Source organism: Drosophila kikkawai, chromosome 2R (assembly GCF_030179895.1).
Source record: "Drosophila kikkawai strain 14028-0561.14 chromosome 2R, DkikHiC1v2, whole genome shotgun sequence".
In the NCBI taxonomy this organism is placed as follows: domain Eukaryota; kingdom Metazoa; phylum Arthropoda; class Insecta; order Diptera; family Drosophilidae; genus Drosophila; species Drosophila kikkawai.
In genome coordinates, this window is record NC_091729.1 from 23,560,138 (window position 1) to 23,573,626 (window position 13,489).

At 38.3% G+C, this 13,489-nt stretch overlaps 1 protein-coding gene across 2 annotated transcripts; it reads right to left on the bottom strand.

Moving 5' to 3' along the window:
* Positions 1–26: 26 nt before the first annotated feature.
* Positions 27–13,231, bottom strand: wun (wunen). Of its 2 annotated transcripts, none has more exons than XM_017169400.2 (7): positions 13,011–13,231; positions 8,640–9,086; positions 3,568–3,719; positions 2,968–3,186; positions 1,768–1,947; positions 1,525–1,701; positions 27–634 (listed from the first exon to the last, which is right to left on the bottom strand). In XM_017169400.2, the coding sequence occupies exons 2-7, from the start codon at positions 8,926–8,928 to the stop codon at positions 506–508; spliced, it is 1,146 nt and encodes a 381-aa protein (XP_017024889.1). In that variant the 5' UTR covers positions 8,929–9,086; positions 13,011–13,231; the 3' UTR covers positions 27–505. The 2 variants fall into 2 exon arrangements, with proteins under 2 accessions (XP_017024889.1, XP_017024890.1); XM_017169401.2 differs by lacking the exon at positions 27–634 and adding an exon at positions 1,176–1,359.
* Between the last annotated feature and the right edge of the window lie 258 nt (positions 13,232–13,489).

The window sequence follows — 13,489 nt, forward strand, 5'->3', positions numbered from 1 at the left end:
ATAGAAACTCGAATAAAAACCATCAATTAAAGTCATAATTTAAACTTATTTATTTTAAGATCATCTTAGAACTAATTAAAATATATTTTCGTATCCAAAGGCTTAATTCTCAGTTTACAAATAATACTTGTTGTTTCCTTCGCTTCTTTTTATTACATATTTGTGCAGCTCTTTTTCTCGAAGGTCACTTGTTTTTGTGGAAATTGTTGCGTCAGTTTAAAATTGCTTAATTAAATAGTAAAATAAATATCGTCCCACACAGTTGGATATTATATCTCTCTCAATTGCGCTAGCTTACGTTTAAGGACACTTAAGGACATACCTAAGTGCACTTGCAGATCACACACTCACGCACACAAAATGCAAATTCATTCATAAATATATTAATCGGTTTTTTAGCAAAGCTTGGCTTGGCCGATAAAGAAATCCGGACAGAAATCGAGAGCAGCTTCGGCTACAACTCATGGAATTTGTAATAGTTGTGAGGCACTGCTCCTTTAACGGGTTAGTTTGTGGTAACACGGATACCCTGATTCGGCGGCGTTGGCCCTTGGGTTGCATTCATGTCTTGCGCTGTACGCGGCAAATAGGATTTCGTGCTGGGTTTTTGAAACAAGTCGGAGACAAAGTTGACCTGAAAAGGGAGATTTAATATAAGATTAATTATAATTTTGACAAATAATATAGTTTATACTTGAAATGTTATATTTTTATGATACAAAAAAGGTAAAAAATAAGATATTTTTAAAATAAAACCTATAAATTTACGCCTGCAATCCACCTCACTTCCTGTTCCTCATCTTAAAACCTCTGCTCCTAAAAGTATGTTTCGGCAATGACCTTCTCCTAACTCGTTTCATATCTCTCTAATTGAATCGCCCAGAAATATGACTGCCCCTCGTATTCCTCCCCCTGGAAACCTCCCCTCTCTCTAGCCAGTGAAGCGTGAAATTACAATCGTGGCACCTGCATTGACTTTCCTCCAGGTGACCAGCTGTCCAGCTCTTGTGCTTCGTTTAGATGGCATTTGTGGCATTGATTGGCACCACACGCAAGTGCCCCATGGCTAGGTGTTGAGTTCTGCCAATTCGGAGAAGAAGTTGACTGCTTCCCGCAGTTCAATTAAGGCTAATGGTCGCCGCCACCAGGTTAATAATGAATAGTAGTCGGTGGGGTTTATATAGATATGCAGAATTTGTGAGGCTTTAATTGCTAATCTTCTTTACAATGTCATAAGCTGATACTAAGCTATATATGATACTCTCTCTTTCTCTGTATGATCCTCGCTCACTCCGCCTTGCCTTTGGCGGCGGGCCAAACTGTCTGAAAATTGAACCAACTCTGGGGCAGACAGTAGCTCTAAAAAAAATACGATGGAAGTGTGAATCTCTTAAAAAAACCAAAATAAAATAAAGCTAAAAAGCTAAACTGGTACAAGAAACATGCATAGAAAACATATAATAAAGCCAAGCTAGGGTTAGGTTCCTAAGGTTTTTAATGAACATAAAACAAAATCCAACTCACCACAACCAAGGCGCACGTGGAGCCAATCAGTGATCCCGCCAGCACATCGGACCAATGATGCTTGTAGTCTGAGACTCGACTCAAAGCCGTATACCAGGCCACCATGATGAAGAGGAACTGTAGGAAGTGACGCAGCAGCTTGGAGCCCTTCCACGTCATGCGTGCCTGCAGGTACAACTGTAAGCCACAAAGAGAGAACAATTGAGGCACCTGGAGATCGTGTAATTATAACAAAAGACTTACCGCCATATAGACCATGGCAAAGAAGGTAAAGCTAGAGTGGCCGCTGGGGAAGGAGAGTCGCATCTCTCTGAGCATGCGAGCCGAGGAGCCGACACCCTTGCACGTAAACTCCTGAATGTATTTGCCCGCATTCACGGGATCGTCGCAGGTGGAGCCATCGGGCATCACGGGCTGGCACACCTGTGGGCGGATGAATGAGAGGAAAAAGGAAATGTTTAAGAAAAGCAATACAAAAACGATGACTTGAACTTAAGCTGCAATCTTTTGTTAAGAAGAGCTCCTCCTCGTCTGAGACTCCAACATGTGCCGCAAATTAGAGTCGCGGCAACAGCTGCACTTGCATCTTACCCGGTTGCCGCTTTTCACTAAACAATAGGGCGGCTCTGTATAGCTCTGGGCTCCCCTTTTATATAGATTATATCCCTGTGGCCATCCCTATGAGATCTCTTGAAACGATCCGCAAGATAGCAGGCTAACAAGCCACTTGCCGCGAATATTTATGAATTTGTCTGACATCCAGTCAAAATATCATAAATAAACAAAAAGCAACTCCGGGTCTGGGAACTTTATTTTTGGGGTTGCACCAATTTATAAATACTCTGAAGATTGTCTGAACAACAACAAATGGTTTACTTCTTATTATGACCTTAAATTGAGGGAATTTCTGATCAAGTTCAGTGATCCAAAGATGTGTTTATAAGGATTTCAATTTAAATTTTGTTTATTTATTTTAAATCTTTTTGTATTGTATAAAAAATCAAGCTAGCTTTAACGACTTCAAAAAGCTTTAAATTTAAAACTAATCTGTTTTTAAGGCCCTATATCTTTGTATATCATATTTTAAACTCACTAATCTACTCAATATAGCTCCATATTAATTTTTAAAATTTTCCTTAAACATTAATTATTATATCAAACCCCAGAGACTGCCTTGATGTTCCCCTTTTAGACCCCAAACTATTTATAACCCCTTCCTCGCTTCGTGTGCGTTTTGACATTGTCCCCAAAGTCCCCCTGGGGATATGTCCAATGGCTTTTCTCCTACTTCGACATGGGATTTGTCTTCGTTGTCGCTGTCAGTGTCACAGTCAGTGTCGCCTTGTCTTTGCTGCACATGTTGCAGATTAAAATTAATTGGCAATGTCAGAATGCAACGAAGATATTTGCTGTGAAATTATCGTCCAGATATAATGCACTTACCGCCATAAAATGAGGACGCAGCCGGCCAATGGAATACTTGGCTATATCCGTAGTCAGTTGACTGACCACAGCTCCAAAGGCATAGATTCCCACCTTCTTGTAGCATTCGATGAGCCACTCGGGTAGATCGTAGTTCATAAAGACATACCTACGCCCGCTGGAGTTGCCATTATTACGCCTGGCCTTGCTCTGGGCAATTATGACCTCCACGATGACTATCTGTAGGGTTAAAAGGAAAAAAAAGGAAACATAAATGAGTTCAAGTTCCAAAGAGTTAGCAGCTCGTAAAACCCTTTTTCTGAAAGTCATTAGGGCGCGCGAGCATGCAAATATTTATGACAGGGCCTCGAAAATGGGTCGAATTTTCGTTTTCTAGAGCCAAACACATGTTGTGTTGCTCTAGCTTTAATTGCCGACATGTGGACATTAAACATCCACCCGGAATGTGTGTATCTTGCAACAGATCTTGCTCTCTCCCTCCCTCTCTGGTGTAACGTGCTGACAACTGAACTTGAGGCGATTGCGCAATCTTTGCTCAAGTATACGGATCCGACAGCTGCTTGACACAATTTCTAGCTGTCCATCAGCCCACACACTTACCACGCCAACTGGTATCACCACTCCAATGAAGTATAGCATCCAATTCCGTACGGTGGAGTCATGGAATGGATGCTTCAGTGACTCGTCATCGCAGAAGAAGCCCCTTTTGTAGGGATCGCCCAGCAAAAAGAATATTAGTATGGGGAAACCAACTGCAAGTAAAATAGAAAATAGAAATTATAGAAAATAATAGAAAATGTCACATTTATCAATATATATATATTTTGGTAAAACCCCCCTTCATCTTTAGTAGGTCATAGGGGCTTAGAGAGGGAAGAGCAGAGAACCCTCTATTGACTTATGATATGTCTAAGCCGGGTGATAAGATTTCCCGTGACAGGCGAACGTGTGCGGGGTTTTAAGGGGTTTCATATCTCCCCTTTTGTCTGTCTAATTAAAAATTCCCTGGCATTAATAATATTTTAGACAAATTGTAAAGCGTGTTGATTGATGGATGGCCTGCCTTCTCCTGGCTTCTTTATTTGTTTTAAGCAGCAGCAGCAGCAAGAACACATCTATCTAGTGGATAATTAAAATTGCATTAGCCCAGGGCTCCAAGCGCTCCATTTAGCCTCTAATTGCCTTTCTGCAATGAGGCATACTACCTGCTAGAGGCAGAACTCTCTGAATGTCGATGAACCCCTATAGTCAGCCAGGCGAGGGAGAGTATGGAGTTCTGGCCCAACGATCTGGAGTGCTCATTAGGCTAGGAAAACTAAAAGTGCAGGGCCAGCACTCGATGGCGACTTGTCTCTGCGTTAAATTACTTTTTTTTTTTGCCACAGAATGAGGTCCCTTAAGGTGGGTGACACAATGCCATCTCCCTTCCCTATTTCTTTCTGCTTTCTTTTTGGGAAGCAGCTGCCTCAGTCAGGTCCCTAAATCTAGATCAGTGGCATTGTCTCGGGATGTTTAACGATCGCCGACGACGTCTGGGAAAGTTATTGAGAGGGAATTCCTGGCCGAGATTAGCGTCATATTACAAACAGCAAGTGGTCTTTTTTTCCTATACAAAACCCTAATCCTGTCGGTAGCTCTCTCAAAAATGTTTTTATGACTTTGCGGGGCAGAGAAAATGAAAGTGTCGGGTGATCTATAGAAAGATATATGCATATATAAAGATTCTGGGCTACATAAGCCAGAGATTAACTAGATCGAACTTCAGGGAAAACTCAGAAAAAACTGTGTTAAATGTCATAAAAAACCATAACCATTCTGTTGATAGTTTTGTGCGTGTTTCGTTTTTCTTTTTTTATGGGGGTGACATACGCCGTTTAAAAATTATTATTATACGGGAGCTGCGGCGGAAATGTTTAATTTAATATTTCAGAAAGGGGGACTGCATTCAACCGAATTGTATCTAACGCACCTAGGCCGCAATCTAAAAACAACAACGCTGTCCATTTGGTGTCAAGTTCGTTTCAATAATAAAGACGCCGCCGCTGGCTCTGAATGAGCCGCAACATAAACAAATTGTTTGCTAAACAAAGAGGTAAACGCACCCACTTCAGGCCCACTCTACACAATCAGATTTCCACCAAAAAGATCACCACCGTTTTACGCTGAAGATACATAAGTATCTTTGTATCTTTACATCTTTTTATCTCTTTGAGATGCTGCTAGAAGTGCCGACAAGACTTGCCGCTTTCTTTTCAACTTACCAAATGTTTGCTCTTTACAAGTTATCTTGTTCTTGTTAAACGAAGACACATATTTGCAGTAGACAATTCTCTACTCAAATCTGACCCCAAAGACGGGGCCGGCTTCTAATTAAAAGCGTCTGACTTGTACTTGCGGCATTAATTAGACATGACGGAAGTCAAATTAAAGGCAATTAATGCCCAGAGATATAGTAGTTCTAAAAGACAACTCCAGCAATCAGACAGATTAAGGATGAGACTGAACCAAGGCAAACTTTGAACCGATTCAATTGATGAGATCAGGGGAGAAGGACAGTGACCGTTAAAAATCAGAGTTATTGATGTGGGTTTTTTGGCAATTTTCATGGCTGACACGTAAATTACCACGTGTATTGGTTACCAGGAATTTTCCCAGCTCGCCCGCATCTCAGAGAAGTCACACACAGGTAGAGGGACTTTGATTTGAACCTTTCTCTCTCTCAGAGCTCTCTGACAGGTCATATGAGTCATGAGCTCTGCTGCTGGCAATTAAATGTTCATTACTTATTGTCCCTGCCAAAAAAAAAAAAATCACATGGAAAAATCAACAACATTTATCACCACAGGCAGGGGCAGTTTCTTCACGTATCTTTGTATCTTTCCATCTGTATCTGCATTTGTATCTGTATCTGTATCTATTTTCTGGGCCTGTTCATTGTTGGCTGGAAGGTAAACAACAACAACAATTGCCTCATGCCCGAAATGCACTGCATAAATATTATTCTTTCTACTTAGTTTTTGGTCAAATTGAAAAGAAGAATTCCTCCTGCCCCCAAAAAAGCAAACACGCATCCCCGCAATCACGCTCGATAAATTATTGAAGTAGCTGAAGGGAATGGGTAGGAGAAGTAGTTCCCCAAAAACGACGACCTCCGATATGCATTTCAGTATATCTTTTATGGGTTTAATGACTCCACCTTCTGCCCCCAAACTTCAAGGAGAAAGGTGAAAGAGGCACAAGCAAGCGTTTGTGCCGCAGCTCGTTCGCATTCAATTAACGTCAAACTGCGGTTCAGGTCTTGGTCTGAGTCGGCCAAGAATTTGTTTGGTTAAGTGCCTCCGACACACTCGTCACGGTATCGTCGCGTCTTGGGTCTCTTTTCCCCCCAAAAAAATCACTTTATCAGCGTTTGTCTAGCGTCAAGAGTAATTTACACCCAAAATTAGTTGACGACAGACGCGGAGACCATCAGATGCATCCACCGATAGATTTAACAGAAACTAATCTCGACCCACTAAAAACAAGAATTTCAAATGCATTCTTTGATGTGGTAACAGATTTAACTAATTGGAATTTATTCGTAAAACAAAAAACGATATTTTGTCTTGCATTTTAATTTATTCAAAAGAACTTTTGGGGTTTTTCATTTTTAGGTTGTTGACAAATCGATAGAAAAAAAAATCCCATTTATAATCTTGGGAACTAGCCATGTGCACACGGCACGAGTTTTAGATTAGGATACTTTTCGTAGGTAGGCTTATTACCCTCATATCTTTATATATTTTTTGGGCTTTAATCTAAATATTGATTAAACAAACTCTTCATATAAGATAGTGGTGATTTTTTGGCTGAAATATTTATTAACCCAAAAGCTTTTGCTTTACTACATAGCTTATCATAATTTTATATTATTATACTTATAAATAAGACTCTCTCCCGTATGATTCATTTGGGGCTTTGGCTTTACTGTCTGGATCTTAAAGTCAGTCCCCTGATGAGTCAACAAAATTGCGAATCTTGTGGCTCTACCTGGGGTTAAATCATGTGTCATGCTTTTATGCTGCAAGGAAGTATCTGTGCTAAATATATATATGTACCTATGTATATCCCGTTGGGTAAACTGTCTGTGATCTACAGCCAAACAATAAAGCCGTAAATTCAGTACAAGGCAGGCGACCCAACTACTTAAGGTAGCAGCTTCTATCAGTTGGACAAATATGGCGAGCGTTTCAAGTTTGCTTTTTCAGTTGTAGTGCCAATTGCAAAAATCCACAAAAATACCAGGGTGGGGTATGACTCAACCGCCGCCAGGTAGGTGAGGTAGCTAATCAGCAAAGTTTAATAATGATTTGAATTTGTACGAGAAATTCTCCCATAAAACCGGTTAAGGGAACAAAGCAAGCCATTGATCATGTATAGGGGCTCGGAAAATCTAGATAAAAGGTTATAAAATCAGAAATATCTTATCGAAAACTGGGATAGTAACTCTATAGGTCTTGGTATTCAAGAGAGACTTGAAAGTGGTGACTTTGAAGATTTATTTTTAAGGATCTATTATATCTATTAAAAACTCCCTAAATATAGAATACTTATATAATCATAGGAAATAATTTGATATTTAGTATGGTTTATGATAAGTACCTATTTTAAGAACAAATTTATCTCGACTTTAGAATGTTATTCCCCTTTAAGATAGGGGTTTTTCCATGGAAAAGAAGTACAGGTACACTTGAAAATTTTGTCATTGCTTTCTCAACTTTTGCTTTGTCTGGTTTCCTTAGCAAAATGCTGATAAAGTTTAAAGAGGAACCCAAGAAACTGCTGATTGGGAATTGTGTAACTCCCACGAACCAAATGCAACACCGTCAGTCAGCACGGGCAGGTTGTCCACCTTTACCTGACACAATTTAACTGTCACCGCTTTTATTTTTTACTGTTTGCTAAGCAAATAAAAATAAAGGCAAGGCAAAGTCACAAAAAACACCTATACACTGGGGAAATATTTGTGTAGATTGTATTGCAAAATGGAAATTGATATAAGGAAATATACAGAATGCTGTGGAATTGTGTGGTTTCCTTTTAATTTGATAGGAAAGCATATTTTAGGGTAGCAATATCCTCATTTTATTAGAATTTTTATTAACAAATATTATTTGTGAATATTTTATTAACATTTTATTTCACGATTAAATTTGAAAACCCCTTTTCTCTGTTTTTTTACTAGAAAATTCAGTTTGTGAGTAATTTTCCTCCTTGCAGCTATTACAACTTTATTGTTTTAATCTTTATTTATGAGAAATTTTCCTGTTATAATTGTAGTATATTTATTACTCAGGCTGTAACTAGAAAAATTCACATTCAACTTGAGTCAGCAAATGGATATAGGATAAATACTGCGTTTGGCCATTAATCTTGAAAATTATGCAAATCCCAAACAAAAAAGATTCTTCCAAGAGAGTCTACAAGAGCGAAATAGGAGAGCAACACAGAGAGAGCTTTGCAGAGCTTTGTGGAAATTACATAAAAACATACATGCACACACAAAAAAAAAATAATAAACAATTGCGACAGACAATAAACACGCGGCGTTCAGGTGTAAATAACTTGAATGCGATGGAAATTTCGCATTGAACTTCGAGGTGAACAGGTGTAAAATGGCAGCCTTTACTCACCGCACAGTAATATTAATATATCCAGGCCAACGCGGCAGAGAATTCGCTTGTTGGTGTCCATGTCTGTAGGTGGTTGTGGCAGCTGCTCCTGCTCTTGTTGCTGCTGTACTACTAAGCCGTCTCCGCCTTGCAAACGCACCGCCACTGTACTATCTCCGTAGTTATTGTTATTATTGGTATTGTTAATAACCGTCACCGTTGTCTGTCTGTGGGCCACGTTGTCGGTCGCTTGAGTCTCGGGCCGCCGCAGCGGTGTTGTTTCACTTGCTGATGAAGATTCGTTACTCATTTTATTCCACTTGGATACCCTCGGTTTTGGGTGCCAAAGCTTTTCGCTGCAAGCTTTTGGCTTGCTGTCCGCTCTCTCTGGTGGAGCTTGGCAGTGAACTTGAGCTTAAGTGTGAGCTTACGTTTCGTCTTTTAATTTTTTATTTTTTATTTTTTTTGCTGCCGAATGAAAGAAGGAGATAAATGAATAAAAGCTAATTTGTTGAATGATTCGCCGTATGAGTAATAAGTTGAGGATTCCCTCGTGATAAGACCAGCTGTGTGATGAATTCTCTTTTTTCCCATTTCTTTATTCACGTAGTTGTGCGTAAATGGCTGAGATTGAAGAGGAATGATTTATTGGCTTTCAAATACAATTGATACGATGGTTAAGTGGTGCCGCTTTCAATGAGCAATAAATTTCCCAGATTTTTTTATTTTTACTTGATTTTTTATTTGTTCTTGGTATTTTTTAATTAAAATTCTTCAATGAAAGTTGTGTAGATTAAAGCTGTTTCATATAAAACGTTTTAGATCTTTTAGAGCCGGTTTCTGGTCTCGCTTTTTAAGACCCGAAAAGTAAAGACCAGATAAACTTGTCTTTAAGTGTTATAATTTTTTTAAGTAAATAAAGTTTCTTATGTTTTTTTTTCAGCGCAAACACAAGGTGATGCCATAAAATTCTCAATCTGGAACTGAAATTCCGCAATAATTGTTGGAAGATTTAAAAATTCATTGTTTATTTTAGCTATTTATCAGTTCTATATAAATATTTATGGCACTATTGCAATAAAAAAAAGCTATATACATATGTACATATGTATGTACATTTGTACACATAATTTCCTGTTATTAAAAAATATAAAAAAAAACCAACGAGTTTTGTTATATTTTGGATCCACAAATAACCCCTTGTATTAAAAAAAATATATATATATTTTGATCGCTCTAGATTCCCTAAAATATAGATCTATTTGATCTACAGAATATTTTCTGTATAACTTACAACAAAATTTAATTTCATTTAAAAATCTTCGACCTTTAAAAGTCAGAATAAGCCAAGTTTAACATTCTTTCTTAGCCAGAATAACTACCCCCTCCTTGCTAGTTCCTGTCGAATTTCTATAATTTAGTGCAATCAACTTGGCCATCAACGGGGCGTTATAATGACCAAGTAGAGGCCCAGGCCTTGGCCTCCTTGAGACTGCTTCGACTCGAACAAGGCCTTAATTTGACAAAACCACAACTGACCAAGTGGCAAACGTCAGTCGGAATTTAAGTTGGCATTTCTACCAAGGAGCAAAGAACTCCCCAGAACCGAGAAAAGCCACTGAAAAGGAGCCTCACTCACGATTATGGCCAGGCCAAGGCAACCGGGCCAATGCATTCGATCAGGCAACCGTCTATTTATAGATAGCAGACGATCCTCGGACTCCCCTGATTGCTATTTTATGCTAGTCTCCAGAGATTCTCCTGATGAATGTTCTTGGCTTCTCCATTTTTTAACGAATGACAACCGAAGCAGCAGGCAGTCTTAATTAAAGAATGGAATACAAGATATTATCGGATTGAGTGAGTGAAGAGAGCGTGCTTCCACGCACTTGAGATTGTTTGGCTTGAGATTATTTTTTAATTGTCAGCTCCCCCGGAAATAAAAAGAGTTTTAATCAGGCTAAAAATAGCCAGCCATGTGGCAGGGGGCATGTTGACCCATTAATAAACGATTAATCTTGCTTCCACTACATATCTGCAAATATTAGCATTATCCTATCGCAATGCAAGATAAAATATCTAAGTGGGGTAGGGGAGTGACTTTACAATAAAAAAGATACCATAACATTGACTAATTTCTTGTGTTTGAGAAATGCTTTAGTCATAAAATAAGTTTCGAAATGTCTAGCTAAGGTGTGATTTAATAAAATGAATGATTTCATAAATTGTCTTGGATGTTTACGCTTTTGTTTAATTAAATTCTACAAAACTAGAACAATCTATTTTGGCTTGTAGCCCTTGGCAACAAAATCGAGAACATCTAAAAGTTTAAACAACATTTCCTTTTGTATATTTTTGGTTCACTTCAAAATAATTTATGATAGTTTGCAAAATTTTGGAATATTTCAACGTATACAGTTTTTGGTAAGAGCATGATTGAGCAGTTTTTAAGAAATTATACACAGATGGGTTTATTTTTTAACACTTCCCCCTTTTATTCTGTACTTGAAAATAAATTTTATAATAATTTATCTCAATCTTTAAAGCATCGTTTAGTTCTACATCACAAAAACCATTAATTCAACATGTTTATGGTGTCAAAGGATGTGTCATTTAAGCCCGGCATTACAAGTGCTTATAAAAAACTTTTGATTTTCAGATACAGCTGAAGGCCTACCCCATCCAAAATCCGCCTCCTCATCATTTTAATTTAAGACTGAAACGATTAACTTTCGTCGGGCAACGACCACAAGCTGAGCAGCCTCCCCTCCCATCGAGTGTCATCTCCCCAGACGCATGCGGCGAATTAAGGTCATTCGAGATGGAAAAATAATTAAAAACCGAACAATATACAAAAATATATGCATACATATCGGTTAATGAAATGGTTCACAATTTACATAAACAACCCGGCGCCGGGTCGCATCATTAAAAATCCAACAAGTGCATGCCGAGAATTTTTTTGGGCATATGGAAATTTCAAGTTTCCCTCCTGAACCAGACACGCAAATCACATATTCTTAAAGGGTTTTTATAACCAACTTGCAGACAACTTGTCGGCGAAAAGGAAGGTAAATTGACACTTGAAAAGTTGGAGCTCGTGGTCTCAAGTTCAACCAACCCATCGCGTCGCGAGGAGGTGTATGTAAAACGCTTGTTTATTTGCTTTGTTAACGATTATTATTGGTGGCAAATTCTCATACTGAAGTGAAGTCAGCAGAAGTCAGCAGAAGTTGGCCAACAATTTACACAAGCTTGACAACGAAATTCAATATGAATTGTGAGGAAAATTTGTTGGAAAATCGAAAAGTAAGGCATTGGGAGTTTTTGGGGTGTGAAGCAAAGGCTTATAGAATTTCAATAAGAAAGACAAGTTATAAAAATATATCTCAAAAGTATTCAAGTGATAGAATTTCTTGAGTTAATGCTAAAAAATCACTTAAAGAAATCATAAAAATGTGAGGTATAAATGTTGGTAAATGCAGAAAATATATATGTAAAAATATAAATATATAGAAAGTATAGTAATAAATACAAAAAAAAGTAAATAATAATAAATAATTTAATAATTTTTCACTGCAATTATTTAACCATAACTGACACTATTTTTACTACCAATTTTTCTTATCAAAACTTTTAGCTACATTTTTTTAAAGGATCCCAGAATCACAGTGCAGCCATAAATATTTACAAAATATATCCAAAGTCTTCAAAAATTCAACCAAAAATCTTAGAATAATAGTTTCGATCTTGATTGATGGACCTAAATGTGGCAGGAAGCAACGTCAAGTATTTAATATGGAAAATGTTTATGACCTGCCCCGTAATTTGGCTTGTAACTTGGCCAAATGCCAGAATTGTTTCAGGCAAATCCCAGATCCAAGTGGCGGAAAACTCTCACCGATAAAGCCAATATATCGGGGCGGGGCATATATAGTAATAATAAAGCTTGAGCACCATGAAATGCCAAATGTTGCGTTTCAGATATTCCTCTGGCCTTTTGCGTTTCAATAATTGATAAGCTGACGGGTTGGGTATCGATTGATGAGAGGTTTCCACAGAACACAATGGCCTGATTTAACGGACAAAATTGATAGCAATTAATTTACGCAACAAAAACAACAACCTTGACCATGGAAGAGTACCAGCGAAATCGATTTTAAACCAAACAAAATACACGCCCACGTAATTCTCCCTTTCCCACCTGAATAATTTATGAATTTTTCCCGCGAGCTACAATTTGCACAGTTTTTCGCCTCTATTTTCGCACTTTTGTTTATGTGACCATCAAGAGCCACTTTTGTGTTTGCCGGCCAAGCAAATCAATAAAATCGCCCAAGATATATCCAGCACAAATAAACACACTTTCTTTGTTTAATTTAATTCATTTACCTTTTGCCACTTGGCCTCTTGCGAAAGTCTCTTTTTCTGTTTAGGCAGCAGCCCTTGTTTGCTCCGTCATCGTTAGCTTTGTTTTTATTTCACCCACAAAGTGCTGGCTCCTTCCTCAGATTCAGATAGAGGTAGCGCTATAATATACGTCGATTAAGAGATCCGCACTTTGATTCGAATAAACGGACGAGCGACGTGGAATCGACCCGAACGCGACCGTTGAACGAAAATAACTGAGAGATACAGATACAATAGCTGTGACTGACTCGGCTGGGAACGATTTGAGGGAAGAATTTACGCTCTCTCTGTTATCTATAAACGCGTAGGGTATATTGTGGGAATGGAACACACAGCAAGGACCGGTCAAGGCTAAAGGAGTAATAGAAAAGCTCAGTGGGTAATGTAGGTAGGGATGTGGGAACACAGTTGGGGTTATTTAGGTTCAGTTTTTACTAGAATTAGGGTAATGGGGTAAGTTT